This window comes from Agelaius phoeniceus, chromosome 1 (assembly GCF_051311805.1).
Source record: "Agelaius phoeniceus isolate bAgePho1 chromosome 1, bAgePho1.hap1, whole genome shotgun sequence".
Taxonomy (NCBI): Eukaryota; Metazoa; Chordata; class Aves; order Passeriformes; family Icteridae; genus Agelaius; species Agelaius phoeniceus.
The window spans coordinates 83,115,659-83,139,165 of NC_135265.1; the positions used below are offsets into that span (position 1 = coordinate 83,115,659).

Here is a 23,507-nt window from a genome sequence, read left to right on the forward strand (position 1 = left end):
TACTTTTAACTCACTTTTCTCACACAGCACACAGATGTTTTGAAATGCAAACCAGAAAGCTCTCATTTTCACTCAAAGGCTGGGGAAAAAATCCTGACATATTTAAGCCAACCAACAAGGAGGGCCAGAACTTTGGGACTGACACCCTCTTACCAACTGCTCTACAGAAGGGATGGTAGCTTTACTTCCTAGTATGCTAAAAAAGCAAATGGCTTAATTGTGATACTAAGTGAGAAAGAGAAAGCATCCAATGAAAGTGACTGAAATGCAATCAAATCTGTAGAGACTTTTATCTTGCTTTGCAAGGAGAAATTCTCCCAAGTCCCATTTAAAAATTAGATTTCTTTGGTCACAACGTAAATTACAACCATTTTTGGATGAAGAAATAACATTTTAGAGAATGCAACAACCTGATTCCTGTACTGAGATTACTTTTACAAAACTAAAGGAAGGAGATTGAAATACTAGTTTCCCAAAATACTACACCTTTTCCATGAACACATAAAAGGGAAACGAAACAAATTTACTTTAGTCAACCTACCTATACAGTAACTACCCTGGATTGAGTTAGAAGCAGATAACTAAAAGCCAAATACCTCTTGTGACTACAATTACACACATTTAAGGATTAGAGGAATAATTTTGTATGGCTACTTCATTAGACATTAAGATCAACACAGTTCAACATAATTATCCATTTCATGATGAGGTGCACACCACACATATAGCTCACAAGGATGGGCCAATTTCCCACTTTGCTAAATGGACAGTGGTTAATGTAATCTAGACAAAACCACAAAAATTGGAACTTACAGAAGAGCACACCAAGTTTTAAAATCAAAGTCCAGCTTATTAGGAAAAATAAATCATACAGAAGACTCCCAAATATCCAGATCTCCACGTGATACACATTTTTGCCAAGTGTAGCTCACCTACGTATACTAATTTTAGTGAAGGACTGGTTTTAAAGGTTTTTTTTAAAGTTTAGTACTTACTTAATGGCTTCACACATGTCCAGTCCCATTTTCACACAATTCTTGGCATGATTTTGAAGAGATATAGGTAGCCCAGAAACACAGTAATAGCAGTCACCTAAGATCTTAATTCTCATACATTCATTTTCCTGGAGGAAAAAAAAAAGGCAAGGTGAGACAGTGACTTTCAATTTGAAATACATAAATGAAGAGTTACTGTGACAAAGATTGACTTAAATGACATTAGCAAAGTCCTTCTACTAAAGCTTGTTTCAGTACAAAAGGGCTTGCTACAACAGAAACATTGAGAGAGTTTTGTATGGTTGATCCCTCCACCAGTTATGGTCCTTAATAGGCAAAAGCAGGAAGTAATTTCACTGCAAAACATGTTCACACTTGAGAATAAAGAACTGAGCTAAACTATCATGTCCTCAATCTAAATAAAGCCTTTTTGTTTGAAATATGAAATCAAAAGACATAGTCTTCCAATTTTACATCTACGAAGATATACTATGGAATGCTTCCAGCAGCTAGAAATCATAATAGTAGTTCTATATTTTCTACTCTAAGACCATGTAAAGATTTTTATTTTTTAAAAACTGAAATTTACTTTTAATTTAATTTAAATTTTAAAATACTTGACAATTTTTCAACAAATAAAAACCCAGGAAATTTTATCTATTCTGAGGTTTCTGATTTTACTTTCACACATGAAGTTTAATTTAATTTTTATAAAAATGACACCTAAATAAGCAGAAGAAAAAAATCTGATTGTATTTGACTCTTTTCTTGAGAAATAAAGAGGCTGTGGTCAGTAATTAAAATGGATTGGATCAATACTGTCTCTCTTCTCCTTCAGCCTCAAAAATGATTTTTCTGAGACCAGAAAACTGACTAACACTTTTCTATCTTGAGTTTATTAATCCTTAATATTGCAAAAAATCTATTTAAAGCAGTGTTCATCTGCCATTAAGCCTTATTGGGCTCCATGAGCTTTCTCTATTGGTCCTATTAGAGAGCTATCTTCAGTTTCACAGACTGTCATTCTGGCAGAAATGCACTGTTGCACTCATACCAGAGCCAGATCATTTTCTTCACATGTTTCAAATCCAATCTTCCTGCCAAAGTCTCAGAAATACTGCACGAAGACCCCAAGAGGAAAAAAAAATAATTAAAGATGACTTTCTTATTCAAACTAATAGCAGCAGCTCATAGCAACCCACCTTGGCAATCTGATCAAACTTGCCAAAGAGCTCATTCAGCATGTGCACCAGCTCTCCTGGGGAGCAGTCACTGGCCAGGCGAGTGAATCCCACAATATCCGCGTACAAGATGCTGCAACAGAAATGAAGAGAATCTTGGTCACAGCTTCCTTCTGCCACACTCAGATCCATCACCCAGCAGCAAAACCTGAAAGCAAGCATCCTGGACTTCACAGGGATATGCCCACACCCAAAACAGCCACTACTAAATGTAGAGCAATAAATATAACTACATCTATAGGACAATGTATATTTGCCTTTATGGGTGTTGTGTTCATAGGTAATATATACCTGTATGTACCTTTATAGGTATTACCTCCTCAGGTATAACGTTTATAGGCATACCTATATTTATAGTTATTTATAAATATTCTATACCTCTCTGTTACAGGACTGAAAAAAATATAAATATTTTTAAAGTCACAAATCATCAGTATAATAAAAGCGATATAATAGTTTCAAGGAGTATTTGTGCTCTCACAAGAGAACATGAGCTTCCTCAAAAGTTCTGCAACATTTTTAATAAATCAGTTTCTAAGAATATAATTCAAACTGACTTGTCCAATAAAATAAAAAAAAAACAAAACCAAAACAAACAAACACAAAACCCAAACAAAAATAGGAAAAAGAACCTTGTTAAGAAGAATGAATGTTTGAAATGAAAGTGATTAATTTTTCCAGCTACTAGAAATTTTTAAGTAATAAAAAATTAGATCTGTCAGCAGAATATTTTATCTCAGGTACTGTGTAAAATATGTATGTGATACAGCTGCCTCTGTTTACATGATACAAATCCTGAGAAATTGTTCCAATTAAGAAAATTGCAAAATCTGAATCATACCACTGGTATGAATTACAATTTTGACTAGCATACATGGAAGCAGGATTTAGTAATTGAATCTGAAAAATGAAGACATTATGAAAAAAAGCCTATTATTATGTGTCTTTTTTCTCAACAACTCCTTTGTACTAACACCTTTGTGCTCTTCTGGATTGTAGCACTGTCAGCATTCAATCAAATTAAGGGATGCTACATATTAAGTTGTTGAAAAGCATATTTTAAAAAACGTTTTCTTAATTCCTCCCTTAACCTTTTCTTTCAATTTTTTTTTTCTGAATATTGTTGATACATTTTATTACAGTACAATACCTTACATTGGTGTGCCTTTTGACATACAAATTGTGGAAGTTGTTGGTGTTTTCCAGCTGGCCTGCCTTTGGACCTTGTAGCCTCTGAATGATCTCTGCTTTCATTTCCATGGCAATGTGAGCAGGCAGTAAAGAAAGTAGAAGACGCTCCTGAAATTTAAAATGAAATCCACAGTTTCTTTAAGGAGAATAAATTTAGCATGGCATCAATACTGTGCAAGGCACACCCTATTGTCAATGCCACAGAACATTTTGATGAGGCTTGCACCCAGACCAAGTACAAGCTCCAAAGTTAATCAGTACCTTGAGCAGTGTGACAGGGACATATACACATTTCCAAGTAATACGTGCCTTCTCCAAGGTTTTGTGTATATTAAAAAAAGCTTAAGCTAAGCTTAACGTTTGCTGAAGTTATGTACATGAATCTATTCAAAATCTGAGCAGGATGCAGCAAATGAAACAGTCACAAGGCCAGTCCAGAGGACTTAAATGGAAATGCAGTTTGATTCAAGCAGGAATAAGCTACATCTTTTTTTTCCTTTCATACATTTTAAATGCTCTGCCATAATTTTAGCAGTTAGGCCTAAAATAAAATACTGACAGAATATGAAAATGTTGAATTTTGCAAGCATTTTGATAGGTACTCTCTCCTTTAATATGCCATTTGACAATTTTTTTCTAATTAACCTAAAAGCATATAGAATACTTAAAAAACCCAAACCCTATATATTTTTCCTCATCATTTGGCATTAGGGTCTTCCTCATCATTTTATATTATGGTCTGCCTCTTCTAAAGCTCTCTGACACTTCCATTTTGCCCATTTCACCTGTGACAGCTTTAGACTAATTTCCTACTTCTCTGGAAACCAGGTCAACAAGAACTCTGCAAAACAAAAAAAAAACCATCCTTCTTGCTTTATCATATTCCATCTTGAAACTGAACAAGAATTTCCCATTTTCTCACAGGCAGACAGGAGAGACTCCTTCTGGCTAAGGATAAAAAACCGGAAGCCTGAACCAGTGAAGAGGGGGAAGGTAACTGAAAAAGCCTCTGACAGAGTCAGAGACAGAAACGGCTACACCAGAAAAGATGATGACCTCAAAATGTGCATGATTCTCAGGTGTTACTCAGAATGATGCATGGTCTTTGGTTCACAAGAGTATTTTTGCAGACTTTGCAGTTCTGTTCATGACGGTACCAGAAGAGGCGTAGCCATTAATCCAATCCTCTGCCTGGGATTCCTGTTCAGGTCTGATGACCTTGAGTAGAGCAAGGCAATAACAGGGCTATAGACTCTTCTAATATTTGCAGCAACCTTGGCTATCTATCTCTGTCAAGTATAGTGAAAAACTCACATTCCTCATAGCATTTGTGCACTTGTAAGCATAGCATTCAATTACACAAGGCCCTGTGAAACTGATCTTGCACATATTTGGCAAAAAACTTCTATTGCAGTGAATCAAGACAGAATCTTGCTTTGCTGCTAATTATTATTGAACTAATAATTTATTTCTTAAATGCAAGATTAATTTAGTATATTTAGGCATTTTAGCAAATTCACATCCAAGAGACCAGTAGATTTTCATTGCTTATGTTCACTGGCAATGTTTCACATCCACTGCTCCTTGGTGGAGGTATTTTGCTAACTTGTAAATAGTATCTGTACAACCAATCAATTTTTTTCCATAATGAAAACTTACTCTTCCAGGTTGCTCTTTATCTAAATGTAGAGGATTGTTCAGACTTGTTAACAACTAAAATTACACAGTTAATGAAGAGGTGAAGCTCTTAGCAACAATTTCACATAACTATACTCCTTGTATACCATGGATAGTAAATGCAATCACTATCTTCCTTTGACTGTTATGATTCCAGACACACAGTGATGCAGATAATGTCCAGGTTACTGCTTACATCTTTGAAACTCAGAAAGGCTGGTAAAAGGTCATAAAGCAACAAATGTTTTCAAGAAAGCAAGCAAAAAAAACGAAGAGAAAAAGTTGTCATAGAAAGCAGCATAAAGTGAACTAGAAGCTAAAGAATCATAGAGGAAAAGGAAAACAGAATGCCCTAATTGTAGGGGACATGAGGAGAGATGGAACATTTCCCCTTCTTTTTCTCTTCAGGCCAGCCCACTATTCTATTCTGCTTAAACATCCTGATGAAGCTGTTCACCACACCAGAATTCCCTCCAAAGAATGTTTTCCTTCCTCCATTTGCACTGTACAAAAGAGAAGGCTGCAGCCAGAGGCTGCTTTAGAGAACTGCAATTGGTGAGGCACACTGCAGAACACCTTGCCATACCCAGATGCACATACAGCCTTCAGCCACCCCCTCTATCCTGCAGGCTTCAAGCACTCACACTTCAGTCCTGACCTTATCATTTGTTTGACAATGTGGATCGTTCATTTTCATTTCTTTCACTAAAAGACAGCTGTGAAAGAAGGTGAATCTTAACCACTTATGAGCACTGTGGCTGAGCTGGTCAGCTAAAGATTTTGAGAAATGCAAAGCACACAAGAACAACTCTTCCTTTTTTTTTTTTCCACTGCTGTTGGCTCAAAAGAGCATAGTGGAAGAATCAAAATCACTTACTGATCAGCTTGTAGTGCACAATGTTCTGCACTGAAACTCCTGCAGACTGGAACAATGAGAGCAACACCACAAATCAAGACGACTGCTTATGCTGGCTTTATATTTGGTAATACATTCCATTCTGTACTATTCTCTCAAAAGGATAGAAAACCTACACATCAAAAACTAGCTGAACTGAGATACAAGACAATGACTTATAGACAAAAATCTTCCTTATTTGTAGTAGACAGAGAAACCACTCTCAGAGTTACAGTCTGTAAGAAAAAAGCTGAAATAATTCTAAATGCAGGTCAAGAGGCACCATTTAAAAGTCTTCAGACTGAAAATAAGAATACCTGCTTCTGGTGAAAGAGAAACTGCTGTACTATGACAATAATGAAAATCTTCTCACAAATGTCCTTCCCATGAATATTAACAACATGACCTTAGTAACTTATACAGGGGATTTATGCACACGAGACTGCTTCCTGACTTATTCCCTGGGACTATGCTTTCCTCTCAACCATTCAAGTCACTTCTATCTGATACCTTTTAAGTCCTAGGGCTAAAAGATGCAGCCCACTATCTATACTGAATACAATATTAAAGTGCCTTTCAGTACTATAGGTTAAGTACTTCTCTCTTCTCCACCTGGACCCCACTAGAAGGATAGCAAGTAGTCATCCTCCCTGGGTTCTCCAGTTGAAGATTTTCTGTGGTACATGTCAAAATGTTATTTGAGTTCCTGTTCTCTCAATCTCTCACATCCAAGTTGATCTCTTTGTCAGAATTTTCCCTGAAACATCCAGATGACTTTAGCAGCGAGACTTTGTTACATATAATTTCTCTAAAACTTGATAAACTGGTTGCTTTCTTAGCTAGAACAAGTTGCCAGAGCTCAGTCAAAGAACATTGTCCTCTTTTCTGAAAGGTGGCAGTTGCATGTGAGTATCTCACAAAATACCAGGCTGTTGTTCTGCAGCAAACAAGCACAATATCCTCAAACACTTGGTACAGGTTATTTTTAAGAGTGCATGTTTCACAAATCAACCTCTTCTTGGCCTGAGGCAATAATGCTTTATTTATTTGCTCATTCCTGTTTTGTTATGCAAACTACCAATACTGATTCACTCATTTGTACAAGATTACATCACGATCAATGCTTTACTGAGCATAAATGTAAAAATTTATAGATTTAAAGGCCAAATATTCTTTCACCTGGTCTGATTTCTTGAATAATACAACTAACAGAATGTCATTAAGGAAAAACAAAGGTAGTCTGATAGGACTCACCCTATTAAAATCAACTTTGTGTCTTGCTATCAATGGAGAGAAACTGTCCTTCAAGGCAATTCACAGAATCTAATACTGAAATTCTGAGGTAGCAATGCTCTCTCTCTCTCTCTCTCTCTCTCTCGTCTAGGGAAGGAACTGAAGGTTCACATTTTGGTCTTACTGGAAGAAATGTCCATCTTTCTTGTTAAGCTTTTTCTGATATTTAAGAAGTCTGCAGAAAAATTATATATTTGTAGATCAGTAAAGGACTATAGGAATATTTTTGTCTTTATAATCCTGTATAAGGATATTTTTGCCCCTTTCAATGTCATTTAGGGCACTGAATATTGAATTCTGCTTTTCTGTGGGTTGGATTTTGTTTTCAGATTCCTGTGGCATATATCTAATCACCTCTTTAGCAAGTTTGACAAACCAGGTCAGTAAGTCAGTAATAAGAGCTCAAGAAGCAATTAGCCTATGCATGCATCTTGCTTCACTACAAAGTTTAGAAATAAACACTAATAACATCAAATTTTAAGCTGCCCTCAAAATCTATAAAGAAATAACGTAAAATAAATGAATTTTCTGATTCCTGATCACAAAATGATAGAACAGTCAAGAGCTGATAGAGATGATGATCCAGAGAGTATTTGTCAAAGTACCATACTGTTAACCCAGACCTCATGATCATCCTCTAAAATACACCTACAAGAAAAAAGAGTTGTAAAATGTTTTTTCTTAAATCTAACTTGGACTCCTAACTGAGAGATGAGAAGATTCCTAAAAATTGTGTGCTATTATCTCCTTAAATTTAGCTGATGTTAATAACCTCCATCAACCTCATTAGTTGTGCTGAAGCCAATAAATTGATTTGACTTTTACACAACAAGAAAGGTATTCAATCTTGACTACACAGACATCAAGAGATGGAGAATTCACCAACTTCTAGTGGTTAACCACCTGCACTGTTAAAATCTGCTAAAAATGTGTTTTGTATTTCGTACTTTGAAGCCTAGGCCCTGTTATATCTTTCTCAGCTCAAGATTAATGCCCCTACTCTTATTCCTGTAAACACAGATAACTGTATTTTAGATCAGGTAAATAGACTTAGGTGTAAAAATCTCCTCCTCCTAAGTATTTTCTACACACTCTTCTCAAAACCCTCAACAACCTTCAAGTATTTTTAAGGGTTTCTTGACACAAATCCTAACATTTTGCTCCAGCAAACACAGACATGTATTAATACATAAATACATTTATTTCCCTCAGTATGTCCATGACTTACTCTGTGCAACCTTCTGTAGTAACATCCTTGGAGCTCCCTGGCTGCTGTTCCATGTCTCCTATTTTCTCCAAAATATTTTACAAAGTTGCAGCCTTACAATATCCTAGCTATGGCCCGTACTCTCTTAGAATTATGTCTCTTCAGAAAGTTACAAAAAAACTCTCTTGATTAATATTGTTTATAAAGTATTCAATATTATAGTATTTATTATCAGACCGACCGGTATTTACATTTTTGGCAAAAATTATTGTCTATGAATGTCTTCACGTACTTCCTGGATCATTAATAAAAAGTACATAACAGCATAAACAATGAGATGAGATTCTTGCAGAACATAACACACATGCTAGTTCATTGAACAACTCCACTGATAACTTCCAGTTACTCTACTCAAAATCTATTAGACTGCGCTGTCTTGCTGGGAAGTGTCAGCACTTTTATGCTAAGCATCACTGCATCAAATATCTTACTGAAATCTTTTGATTATGGAAATTTACTTAACCCAGACCCATACCCATTAAATACTAAAAAATATTTTCTTATTACTTGATTTCTTAGCAAACTGTTGAGAACATCACTCTACTTCTTTCCAAATGCAATCCCATCGCAGCAGCACCTTTTATTTCACACTGATTGTTTATACTTTTTCTATCTAGTGGCAGCCACTTCCTTGGTTATGGTGGCTTTTCTCCTGGAAAACTTCCAAAACTTTTATTGGCCTTGACAAAACCAGAAAAGGATCAAGGATTTTTCATGACATCTAGAAATCTCCTACATATCGCATCTCTTGTCATTCTGAACTTTTTTATATATATCTAATTGCTTATTTTGCTTGTGGTAGTTCAGGCTTTATGACACAGATAATATCTCTCCTGATGGCAGAACTATGAACTCTCATCTGTTCTCCTAAATGCCACACCCCCCTACACACTGCTAACAACATTCATTTTGGATATTTCTTTTCCTTAGAAAATGAGTTTTTCCCCAAGCATAGTACCATAAGGCTTTTTGTTTTCATGACCCTTTTGGTGAAATTTCAAGTGTGCAATGCCAGGAGCTACAATATCAACACCAGAAAATCAACACACACACAAGGGGGATGAAAGCACCATCCTCTCATTCCACACAAGTTCCCCAAGCACAAAATGCAAATGCACTCATGAAACTATTCTGCAGAAGACAAGCTGTAGTTGTCCAGGAGCTGCTTCCATGAGAAAGGGAGGACCCCGAGTGGGGACTGCCAGTTTTCACGAGCTCAGATGGTGATGGGCTGTGTCCACCCAGGTGCTGGCACTGGGCCAGGATGAGGCCCAGGTTGGGGACAGACAGGGATCTGCTCCCACAGGGCTGCCTGGGAGCCTCTGCCTGGGAAGAAGCTCTGCCCTCCCCACTCAGCACCTGAGCTCCAGCCATGCCTCCAGAAAGGGGACAGTTGTCTTCAGATAATTCTGGAATTGCCAAACATCAGTGGTGTGACTTGGTCACTTCACAAGAGTAGTAAAGCCAGTGCAGACTGTCACTCAGGCAAGGGTCTGCAGGCTAAATACACAGCACTGTGCACCCTCAGTGCACCCAGCTTGTTTGCTGCAGAGCTGCCATCTCACCAGTCACCTACACATCCAAAAAATACTAAAGCTATGCAAAAGCACCACCACTGGTGCTTCAATGTGGGGGACTGAAAGCTCATTTAAATTCACAGGCTTGCCATGTATTTGGCAAAGACAAATTCCTACACAGAACCTAGGGGATGTTTAATATTTATGCATAGATTACAGTTTGCATATGCAGCCTGTTTAGGACTAATTTTGCAAGCAATGTTCACTACACCTTCAGAAAGCATGCCTATCCTGGGGCTGTTCAAGTGACAAGTCACCAAACAGCACAACAATAGAGTAAAAGAACACAGCAACATACGCAGCCAGACCTGCTCAATTAACTGACAGAATTTCAAGGTTTGTTTCTGTCTCATCCTGTTAATTCTTGCTCTAAGTTTTATATATTTCAAGAACTGATGAACAGACAGAAGCAGCAAGCAGCATTTTGCAAAGAATCAGTTTGATGAGCATAACATGTTTATTATTATATCAGTCAGTCTTCAATAAATGTGAAGTATTATAGCGCTGGCAATTGCTCAATACCATTCTTTTAAACAATAAACTATGGTACAACTGGTACAACTCACTTCACATTCTGATGAGAAGAATTTTGTTATTCTTTCAACAAAAAATGAAGAAAACCAAACTCATCTCTTGTTTTACATATTTTTCTTCTTCCAAACCATCTATGAGAGTCAGGGAAGATATTCAAGAGTACTGCTTAAAAGGTATCTACACAGCCCTTTTTCAAAGACCAAAGTTTCCTGTTCATCTGCCCAGTTTAGAGCCAAACCTTGTGGTTAAAAGCATCAAACTCAAAGCAAAACCAAAAGCATTCCTAAGGCACAGCACTGCATTTAAGTTACAAGATCACATCTGAAGCACATTGACAGCATCACTCCTCCACAGCCTTCTAGATAGCACGAAACTGATAGTTTTTACCTTTGACATTGCCTCTGGTGTTTTAGCCATCTGCTTACAGATTGCCAAGTAAACATGCAAGAATGGATTTCTTTCTGTATTTCAATGGCGATTTGCTAATATTTTACTGGATTGTCTACAGATAGCATACATTTGAGTGACCAAATGTTACTTACCACACAGAATAAAGATCAAAATCTAGATTTTTAAGAATAAAGATGCATATCAGGCACCTAGCTGCACTTGTCAGGAGCTCAAAAACACTTAAAAGTGGGTCAGACAGAGCAGTGAGAAGCAGGGCCACACAGCAACAGAAATGAATCAAAACAGTCAATCTCTGTATTAGAGTAATCAAGAGTAGAAGTAGTTAAACATTGTTTTGGCCCATGCAACAGCTAGTTTAAATAGAGATAAAAGTTTATTCAAGCAGGAGTGAGAGCTTATTTCACCCCTAAATTAATGAAAAGTGAACCTACAGTAAGGAGCAATGCTAGTTCTTGTGAAACAGTGATGATAAATTTTAATGTTGTAAGCTGTATATTTTAACAGCTCTTTTCTGAGCACTGCTATTTATTCAACAGCTCACTTCCTAACCTTGAAGACAGAGGAGGCTGACTCACACTAGGTGGAAATCAAAGAACAGGCAGATGTCTGGAGGGTGTATGCTGTTACTGCATTCATAAAGCAGACCTCTTATTTCCTTACAATGGTCTAAATAAAAGGGAACAAGAATGGCTTGCATTATGTTTCCATCTCAGGATTGACAGTTTCTTGTAGAAATCTCCCAATTGCTCTTTAATGTTTATATTCACCAGCTACTAAAGACAAAGTTTTCAATGAAAAACTTTGCTCCCCCTGAAAAAAAACCCCTACTATAAACAGAGTTTTGAAAACCAATTTTCTTTATTTTGAGGAATATGATCTGGGAAAAAAAGCAACAACTTAATGGTGGTAGATACATGCTAAACTAGTAATTAACACTGATTAGTAGGCCTAATCACAAAACAAAATTCAGCATAAATCATAGCAAGGGTTAAAGCTTTCAGAATTAGCCTGGCTTTATTTTCTAAATATTTTCTGAATTTTATTCTATATATTTTATTTTCTGAACATTTCCCCCATTACTGTGTGTAGAATTTTGGAAGTGTTTTCTATGGTAAGTTCCAGAGGTACTTACACATGTAAGTTTGCAGACAGGAACTCAGACTTAATCACAGAAAGACAGGAATGGTAACTACCAGAGCTTCAAGTGCCTTGTCACCTGGGAAAAGCCTGTCCTCCTGGGACACTAAGTCTGTGTGTGCAATGCATTGAGAAAATTGGAATCCTAAAAATGTAACTGGGAAAAAACTAGATCTGCAGAAGGAAGCCACATTAAGTAGAAAATGCCCAAAAGAGGGTGCTGTTTATGATTCTGCACAAAGAAGGAGGCACCTTAATGTGCTTGGAACTCTGTTGTGGGCAAAACAGTCTGCAGTCAGGTAATTTTAATAGAATTAATTTACTGTAAACAAAACCAAACCTCTCAGTGCTGATTGCAGTTTTGAAAAAAAGAAAAAAAACCACAAAAAAAACAACAAAAAAAAGGAAGATAATCACTGAGATAGACACACAACCATCTATCCTCTGCACTCCCTGGCCTCAGTTTTCCCTATTTTTGCTGTGCATTATGCTCTGTCCATCAAAATTCCTGTGCTGAGGCAGAAGGCAGGGTAGGAAGCTGAGATAGCAATGTGTGATAGTTTCTTTCTGTCACTGTCTGCTTAACCACTTCTGCTGCTCCATGATTAAAGGTTTCTGCTGCCCTTGTCCTCCACGTCTCTGAGCCGGCCTCGAACACTCATGGCCTGCAGTGTCCTCTGGTGTGTCCGTGCTCCAGCATGGATTGCCCATGTGCCACAACCCCTCAGTGGTGAGGTTTCTTTGAGTGCAGAGTCCTCTACACAGATCAGCTTGTCTCCAGCCTCTGGAGCTGCCTCTTTCCTTCCACACTGTGTTTGGGCAGGGGCACCTTTGGTCCCTGCTTAGGTGCTTTTTAGTGCCCAATGGCTAAGGTTTTCTACACAAAGCAGGCATTTTCCATGACTGTTTTGTGTGCCCCAGAGTTGGCTGGAGGCAGCTTTGGCAGACATGAAGTGATTCACAGTGACCCCTCCTGCAGCTCACCACCTCAGCCCCCTGCAACCTGTGGCCACCAACACAGGCTCCATACAAAGCCACAGTGGCCAGCGGTGCAGAAACAGGGTGTCAGCTCCAGAGGTTTTCAAGCTTTAACAGGAGATCCACAAGTTAAACAATGTTGTCCATGTGCAACCCCTCATCAAAACTGCTCTCTGCCAAAATGAGACCTCAACTCTCTTCCCATCCCCACAGAACAATACTTATCAGTGAGCACAAGGTTATTTTGGAGGAAGAGCCCCAGCAGCCTTTTCAGGTGAAACTAATTTGCTCCAAAATTAAGCCATTTAAAAATCACTGAAGCAAGGACCAGATTTCCAGTTTCTGCAATGCTCCAGGTAAATTCCCTAGTCCCCAGGCTCCTGCACAAAGGCTGCTCTGCTTCCCATTTCTCTCTCATGGGATGTGCAATCCAGTGGAGACATTTGCCAAATGTCCCTCAGCACAGCAAAAGATGGGGCCCAGTTTGTCCCCTTGAGGGATTAGGGCTGTGTCTGAATTCTTGTCTCACATGTCGAAGGCTTTAAAATAGGTCTCTTCTTACTAACTCCATGTTCTATGTCTATTGTTTTGGAATCCTGGTTTACACCCTGATGCCTGCACATTTGTACACGTGGAGATGCATACTGTAAGAAAACAATACCATAGCTGCAGCTGATTGATGTTGACAGCATTATTTGTAATGGCAGATATGCTATGGATTAATGACATCTGTTCTATGATCATTGCACTTAAATAGCTTCCAAAATTTTTAGAAATTTGGGAGTAGCTTGTGACTTCTTTACCCCACGCTGGTTTAGGTAATTTCCAGCATACATCATCAATATACTCCATGCCTTTATGCAATTTGATTCATTTTGAAACACTGCATTTTAAACATGAATTAAGATATATCTATAGAAAAATATGTTGACAATTAGTATTGTGTTGCTGTTCAAAGAGATAAAATTATAAGAAATGAGAAGGTAATATATACTAACTGATAACATTTTACTGTGTAATTCACAGTACCATAATTTAATATTCATCACTGAAACCTCAGCATACAAGCACATAATATCAACTGTTTAAGCTACAGGAACCATAATTCCGAGAAAGGAAGAAAGAACAAAAAAAATTACATCTTTAGTGTAACAAGCCATTTATTTTCATATTTAATTCCTGCTCCAGTCCTCTTGGTGAATTTTTTTTTACTACTTTAAAGCTCTTTCTGTATGATATTAGCAACAGTTACAGATTATGTACTTTCTTTTTAGACTGGCATTGCTGTTCCCACCATTTACATTACATAATTTTGAAGAAAGTAGTAAAATATGAGACTGCTGTATGTTTTCAGCTACTTATTTTAAGAAATGCTATAAAATATTCTTTTTTATTTTTGTTAGCACACTGTTTTTATTAATAAGCAAGAGATAGCTGATTTCTTTTTCAATCCTGAGTCCAAGGTGCACCTCAAAATAGTTTCCTCCCCACGGAGCCTCATAGCTGTCTTTAGCAGCACTGGCACTGCCACATCCAGCCTAGCAACATTTCAAATACTGAGTCCTGCCAAGAAACTACAGAACATATGCTCAATACACAGATGTGCTCTGATGAATCAGGGCCATCCTACATATTCAGATTGGGTCATTGCAGAACTTACTTGATTGCAGGTTGCCATATCAGTATTAAAAAAATAACTGTCTTTTTTTTTTTTTCCCCAAGGTGTGTGACCGGAAGGGAATGCTCCACTGTGAGTCAGGTGGATGCATCTAAATGAGAGCCACTTAGAGCTGCAAAAGAAAGAACTTTCAGAAGACTGGATGGAAAAATCAGGGGAAAAGCACCAAGAAGTGAGATATTGCTCTGCTGCAGTGCACCCAACTTCAGAATTTCCCACTTTCTTGACAGAAATATTTCCTAAAGACCCTGATGGGACTTGCTGAGGTTGTTCCAATGATGGAAGCCACTGCATGCTGAAGGTCTCTCTAGAAGAAGGCTGTAGGAAACTGCTCTGCAAAGACTCAGTCTTTGAGATTTATTTTTAAGTTTGGTATTTTCTCCATTTCATCAGCAATTTTGAGCTATCCTTGGCTGAAGAGTAAAGTTATCCTAACTTACTCTAAGTAACTTTGCTGTAAATAAAACTTTTCTCTTTTTTTGAGACTGGCAGCTATTCCATCCAAGGACCTATGAGTCATGCTCTGTCATACCAAGTGTGGCTTAAAGTTTGAATAATCTCTCTCAGTGATCCAGCAGGTGAAGCCTCTGCAGCTGTGCCTACTCCTGTATGGACTGCAGTGAGCAATTCTATAAATCATTTGGGGCAAAATGTTGTTGTGTATCTGGGAAATTGGAGAGAAACTTCCATTGCAGAAGCTCATCCCTTAACTCGTAGCTGCTATTCAAAGAGGGACACCACACATACAGAAGACAATTATTATTTAATGTTTGACAGATAAAGTTCTGCATCTTATGTGTCTGGTGAGACATGAGTTCCTCTGCTATTCTCCCATATCCTTTTCCTTTTGCAGTCTCCAAGGAAGCCTAGTGCTTTGCTCTGAGGCTGTATGCTGAAATATTGACAGTTTCAGGGCAAGAGCTCAATCTTTCTTGCACAAACCTTGCTCTCCCAGCAGGACAAAATTCACTGGACTCAGGGCAGTAAAAGCTACCCAAACCAATCACCTTGCATCTTCAAGCACAACTTCTTCAAAGTTTGTTTTTCTCTCAACACTAAGGGGAAGGTGACATCTTGATAACAAGTTCTGCTGTTTTCAGCTAACTTTCCTCATCTATAGGTTCACATTTGCATTACTCAGGTGCTTGTTTCTAGTATCTCACAGAAGCACATTGAAAGGACAACTCCCCAGACATACAGTAGTATGTGGTACAGAAATCCAACACTATGTGCAATACAGCATTTTCATGTCTCTGCTCCCAGTGCAAAGAAGGGAGTAAACAGAAAGGAACAAAATATGGCCCAAGAAGAACTGAGTGACCAGCAATTAATCATATTTCTTCAGTGTGACAAAGGAGACAGAAATATAGCTGTGCCAGATGCCCAGATTTAAAATGCCTTCAATTACCTAAATCTGACGGTTCTGCTTTTTTTAGAAAATCATCACAAGAATATGTTGGGCTACACCAAAAGCTGGAGCCCAGGCTACGCTGCAAGATGGAATAGTAAAAATAGTGGCTACTTACAAACACTAGACAGAAACACTTTCATGAAGAAGCAAGAAAGATGCCTGCTATTTATTTCATACTAACAATTGGCTCTACCCTCAATATCTATGTTATTTCATAAATAAATCTATCTGGTTATATTAAAATGAGGAAAAGAAAGCCCTGTATATCTGCCTCTTAAGATTTCCAGTAAAATTACTCCTTGAGTGTTTTTTCATCTTCTAGAATTGTACAAAAACTACTGTCTGTATACCTGCTTACTCAGGCTTTATTTTATACATGAACAGAGATCTAGAAGTATCTTATAAAACAAAGCATATTTATTTACAGATTTCCTTTAGGTAGCATAAAGCTCACTGTAAAAGCTGACAGATCTCCACATTGTGCTGTACTACGTGACACTACAGCACTTCTGTGAATAACAGTATGCAGACTGGTGGCACATGCTCCAACAACAAATTATTGCTTCTGGGACTTGTAGATATTTTATGGCTGATAAGCAACTTTCACTGAAATGTTTACGTTTCAGAGCAATGCAGAAAGCTGTTTAAAAATAATCTGATCATGAAACAAAACTAAAGGGACATGAGTGATTTAAAAAAAAAGCAACATTGAAAAAATTCTCAGTGGGGATAAGTAATTAAAATTTTAAATCTTTGATGTCCCATGTCTGCTTAGTTTCTTGAAGACCCTTTTGTGAGGCATCTTGTCTTCCAGAAATACAGGCAGCCAATTAAAGTGGATCATTCTCACCCACAAGATTTGAAACCTTCAGAGAATTCCTATTTTTTTCCTTTACAAAAGCTGTCCTGACTTTTATTTCATCTATCACCCTCGCCCAAATCTAGCTACTTCCAGTAACATGCCCAAACAGACACTGGGTTTCTAAGTCAGTAATCCTCTGGCCTCCCTTGGAGCTCTGCAAAAATTGGTATCACAGCTGCCTCCCTCTTGCCCTGAGCTATCAGCACAGCTCTGGGTGACAGACTCCACGTGAGAGGTGGCTGCAGCATTTCAGTTGTTTCATTCCTGAGCTTCTTTAGCTCTTTCTGCTGAATACATAGACAGGAGGATTCATTACCACTTATTTTATTTTATCTATCTATTACTTGACCTCTCCTCCTCACGCTTCACCTTGAGATAACTGCTGCAATTAGTCTTCCATAAGCGTAGAAAATCCCTTTCCTCCACAATGAGCACAGAAGCATTAAAAAAAGTATTCAGTAGATTTACTATGGGGAATCACATGGCATAATTCTGAATACAAACTCACTCTGAAAAAGATAAATCAGTTAATTTCTGCACAGTTTTAGAAATACTTAGTGTTTCTTTCTAGTAATTGTTAAACTTACAGTAACAGGTTTTCTCAATGCTAATTTAATTTTCTAAAATGATAATTTTTTAAAATTTTTTCTTTTTTAGTATCCCCTTTCATCTAAGCAAAATTTCAGATGCTTTTGTACTTATTTAAAATTACTCTATTACCAATTTCCACACACATTAATAAAGTATTAAACATTAGGAATGGATTAAATTGAATTAATGCCTTTCTATTCCTTTTAGCTTTGTTTTTTTTATGGTTGGCCTAGAACTAACTAAATTAATACTTTTTTTTTCAGTGGTGGAGGAAAAGTAGCTTTCTTACGATTGATTTTTAACATTTTATTGAATTTCCAAGGAAACAAAGCAGGAAAGCTACACCACACAGTCATCCTTTAAAACACTTACTATTTCTTTTTATATGTATTCCTTATCAAAGGGGTACTTGAATGCACCCAAGATGACTTACAGAAGTTGCCTACAAGAGGAAGCAACTTTAATGTGTTTAAGGCATGCCTACAGGTAGCTTTCTGAGTGCCTCTTTCTCCTGTTTGTACCATGTACAATTAAGCAGTGTATACCAACTTCAGGTTCAAAGGGCACATGTATGACAGAATGTCTCAAATTTATATTTTTCCAAATTCTTAAAGATGTGACTCACATAATAAAGCTAAAATAAAAGCAAAACACAAAATAACAAAATCCTACTGGTGTCATCTTTTCATTCTCATGTAATTCACTACCAAATTATTCTCTATATCTATGTATCTATATATGAAAAAAAAGTTCATTTCAATAATGCAGTGTATTTCAACAATGGATGTTACATATTCAAAATATAAGATATCCTCCATCATTCAAGGCCAGATTGGATGGGGCTCTGAGCCACCTTGTCTCATGGAAGGCATCTCTGCCTGTGGCAGGGGGCTTGCAAATAGAAGACCTTTAAAGTCCCTTCAACTCAAACCATTCTATGGTTTTAAGTTTATGCCCTTTGAAAAAGGAATTACCACCCTGGCTCTACAGATAAAAGGCTAAAATCTTCCTTTTGTTAAAAAAGAAAATTTGCAAGCAAATTCCCTGCACAGATATTGCCCTGCACAGGGATATCAGATACAAGACAAGCTAGGAACATGTGGCAGTGGCGATACAATGGCAACACTGCACCAGTTATAATTACCACAAAGTGATGGGTACAGTGGGGTTACAGCAGTCCCTGCAGGGCTCTTTGTTAATCTGCTCAAGAGCACATCTTTCACTGAAGGGTAAACAACCCTGCATCACTGTTAACACAGTTAGTGTCTCAGAAGAAGCTCTCACTGCACCTACCCTGCAGCTGAAACCAGAATGTTCCCAATACCTAACCTATCTCAAAAAATAAAAACCTCTTTAGAGTGTATTTTAATTAGTTTTTTAATATGTGGCTTTCCAGACTAAGAAGCCAATTCATTCAGTGAAGTTGGGCTAATCAATCACACAACCAACCAAAGCACACATTTCCATGGAATGAAAAACTTGCATCATATCATATCAATCATATAATTTCATATATCAATCTTATAATTTTATTTCCTGCTTCTTAAAAATGTGTTTTATTACCTATCCATGTAAACAGGTTGAAATTCCAGGATCATTTAAGAAAAGCCACCATATTACAGTACTGCAAGTGAGTTTGTGCATTTCTTGTCAACTAAAGCTAAACCTTTCATTTACATTACCCTCTGTTTTTTCCTCTCAGTGAAAATGTGTTTCATTGCAGATACTTGCCTAGCTGTATCATTTTTAGGGTGAAAAGTTTTAAAAGTTTTAATTTATGAAAGAAAATTTCAGATATTTTGCCTGGAAAGGGAGAAAAACAATGAGTCACTTAAATGACAACAATGATGTGCAGAGTCTTTGCTTATGATCAAGTAAAGATAGAGGTGTTTTGCAATGGTTCTCTCTTTGAATCCAGCAGCAGTGCAGCTCTTGTCTAAAAAATGTAATATACTAAACAAAGTTAGTGCCTGAACCATATGCTGATCTTGCACTGAATTTTTCATGAGTATTAAAAAACCCAAAATTATTTGAGAATGCCACAGTAAATCTCTTTCCCAGAGATTTCCATTCTCATTCCCTGAATGCCCTTTGAAGCAGGCACATGAGGACAAAGATGCTGCAAAAATGAGTATCAGTGGGTAACTGGGGAAACTCTGGTCACGTCCTTTCATGGACTAAATGTTTGTCCCATCCTATACAGAGCAAAGGTGCTCAGCAACAGCCTTTCCAGATCTGAAACCACAGACTAAAGTGGTTTTGAAGTCTGCTGTACACATGCACTATTATGTCTGTTTTCTCTTTGCACCTGAACCACAACTTTTAGTTAGGATTTAAAGAGGGTTTTCTGAATGTCCCAATCAATTTCAACACAGATTGCATTTCTTCAGGTTTTTGAATCTGAGAAGTATCACTGAACTGGATCAATTCATGATAAACCTGGCACTTTCTGGGACAAGTTTGAGGGATCCACTGTAATGCTCTGTCAGGGTCAGTCATCTTCAGGAGCTTTAGGGACACCTGTGGAGGATAAATACCCTTTGGTGCATTCTGAATGCTGTTAGGGCTTTCTTCATTTTAACAGTGATGTCAGTGAGCAGGACCACATTTTAATGTGATTTTGGGCATTAAAAGGATAATGAATCTCCTCTGAAAACTTGCAGTGCACTTTCAGTAGTGGTGTATATTGTGGCCAGTCCTTCAGCTTCCTCCATCCCAAGTTCAAGACAGGTTCACCATATTTCTCATGGCTCTCCACAGTCACAGTTTAATTGTCTAGTTGTCCTACCTCATGGATTAGGTAAGATCCCAAAAGGGCTGAAGAGTCCTTATCTATTTCCATATAATGGACTTTTTTACCTTGTCACTGCGATTCTGAGTACTTAGTTTACTCCTGCTGGCATAGAAAATAATAGGATGCTTTTTCTGGAAATCAGCATAAATTCTCACTATGACTAACAGACATTTATCATGTGGCTTCTACGTTTTCATCACCATGTAGAAAAGTCCCTCTCCTTCTCAAAATGGGTACTTTTTTCCCTACATGTATTCATACAACATCCAATTTTTTACCAAAGTCTCCACCAGGATCAAGCTGACATGATTCTCTTTTTTTATAGTATGTCTCAGACAGTATAGCTGAAATTTTGCAGATTTTACAACTGTCTGCATTGAACAGCATCCCCAACATGCGTGGTTCTATTTAACTGTCATCAGAGTTTCCTGAGAATTACCTACTGCATCCATGTTTGCATTACAGGCATATTATACTACAGTTCTGCCACTTCCTTTTCAGTGCATTATCATTCATATTCCTCCTACTTGTCAACCAATTCACCTTCAGACAGTCATATCTTTAAAATGCTAATGTATTCCATGCTATGCAACAAGGTGCTTCTGTCTTTTAATGGCTAGATGAAAATTTTAACTGAATGGAAAAAATTAGGAAGAAACTGTGGTGCAGTGATTTATGTGAGTAAGTTTAGTACATCTATTTATAGCATTACACAGCTTTTTAATGATAGTCTGTTGGCATAATTAAGAATCCTTGCACAGAGTTTGAACAAAAACATAACAACAACAATAATATTTAATTGAATTTTGCATATAAAATGCAATGGGGCTTCAGCTAAGAGCAATATGTTATTCATATGCTACTGATACTAAATTGGGTTGTGACATACTGTTTGTTCCTCAAACTCACTGAAGATGCACACAATAATTTACAAGAACTCCAGAAAATGCATATGGGAAAGAAAAATTAGGCCTACAGCTTATACAAAATGAGGAAAATGGAGAGAAACTTTATCACAGGACACACACAAGATAAGCAACCAACTTCATTAGGAAGGCATATATTATTAGAGTAAGAAATGATTATGTATAAAAGAAAGGCTTAATCTAAAAAGCTGGTATAAAAAGAAAACCAAACGCTTGTGATTTTGATTATATTATCTTGTTAGAACAATGAAAACCTCAGAAATCCTTGGACATATTTGCAAAGTATTTGCATGTCACAATAACAGAACCAGGCATACTAACTCTTTCTTTCTATTTTTATGACTCCTCTAACAAGATGAATGTATCTTTTCCCATGGTATCAGTAAACAACTGTTCCTTCTTACTGTGTGGTGTCTGTGGAAGAATGTATTTTAAAATAACCTTAAAGAATAACTTAAAAATGCAGAAAAACTACTGATGCAAATTTTAATTTTTTTTTTGTAAATTTGGTAAAGTGAAGTTATTATCAATTTAAAATTCCATTCTTCACACACAGATTTTGCCCAGCAATCCCTACACTTCAAAATCAGTGATGAGGAGTTACTCCCCTGGAGTAAAACTCTTCACTGTAACTGTGCTTTTAAAGAGTGTTGTCAGTGTGGAGAGTGTTACAGCTGCACAGAATCCCTGTGAGCACCAGGCCTTTTTCTTAATTACGTAAAAAAAGACATGCAGCCACAGTTGTTGCAGCATTATCAGCCCTAGGCTGCCTGAGGGTTCCCTTCAGTGCTGTAAAGGGCATTATTAAAGGTATCTGTGACAGACTGACTCACAAACAAAACCAGATGCGACCTATAAAGCAAAGGGAATTTAACAAAACCTATTTATAACATTATTTTCCCTCAGTCCTCTCACATTTGAAAGATCACAGTAGCCAATAAACCTTAGAACTGGGAAGGAAGGCAGGTGTCAGGATCTACTCTGGCTACAGCATTTCTAAAGGATCAAATATATGTAACTGGAGAAAGGCACTCTTCCAAACCTGACATTCCTTTCAAACATTAGGAATAGAGAAGATCATGAAATCATTAAAAAACATGAAAAACAAAGTTCTGGAGAAATAACTTTCTCTGAGCAACAGAAAATAAAGATTTTTGTTCTCGAGGAGTTTAACACAGAGCTGGGAGGGCCAAAGGAAGATTGAAATATACTGCAGAAAGACTCATAAAAACTATGTAACTATATGCTCCTACCAAAAAGAGGGAATTGGGAAGATGCAGAAGTAGCAATTCTGAGGTAGAATCAAAGAAGGTGATACAAATTAATGCTAGAGTAGAACAGGTTTTAGAGTAAAGTGACAAAATGAGCAAGAAAAATTATGGGGGCCATTTTCTTTTCTGATGATACCAAGTTAACCAGGAAAAAGATGGGACTGGGAATAGCTGAAGAAAGGTCTCAGAGGACTAAGGCCATGGTTTCACAAGGCACATAATACAGTGTACAAAGAGCTGTCACCAATAGCTCCCTCCCAGCCAGCCCCACCAGCAGCTGTTATGGTTCCCAAGCCCCTTCTGTGAGACCTCTGCTTCCATTGGGAATGGGTGGCAAGGCTGAGGACACACAGAGGTGGCCTCTGGGGAAAGAGGTCAGTAGCTCTGCCACAAATCCACTGCAGAACACAACTGAGTCCATCAGCAAAGCTGGAGGTATCTCCAGGGAAATGCGTGTGAAGAAGGACAAGAAAAGCCAGACAGAGAGAGGAGGAAACAAAAGGAGTGAGATCCAGCAGAGGGAACACCAAGATCAGCAGAGGAGGAACAGCTCCATGCTGGAGCAGTCATCCATGCTACAGCCCAATGCCAGACCAGATGGATATGCCTGATAAAACTGCAGCCAGTGGAGAGCTGTCACTGAGCAGAGGAAAACCATGAGGAGGAAACAGCAGCTGCAGAGAGGAGCTCCTATGTACTGACCACCTTTTATCCCACTCCATGGTGCTTGAACAGAGTAGGGGAGCTGGGAGCAAAGTTGAGCCTGGGAAAGGTGGGA

General features: G+C 37.7%; 1 protein-coding gene across 2 annotated transcripts in view; it reads right to left on the reverse strand.

Moving 5' to 3' along the window:
* The window catches only part of ADCY2 (adenylate cyclase 2), a 203,893-nt gene that overhangs the window by 67,379 nt on the left and 113,007 nt on the right, over positions 1 to 23,507 (reverse strand). For both annotated transcript variants that reach the window (XM_077182476.1, XM_077182478.1), the window contains 3 exons: positions 3,387 to 3,535; positions 2,198 to 2,309; positions 996 to 1,123 (listed from right to left, as the gene is read on the reverse strand). In XM_077182476.1, the coding sequence (XP_077038591.1) occupies positions 996 to 1,123; positions 2,198 to 2,309; positions 3,387 to 3,535 (389 nt within the window). The remainder of the gene's footprint in view (positions 1 to 995; positions 1,124 to 2,197; positions 2,310 to 3,386; positions 3,536 to 23,507) is intronic.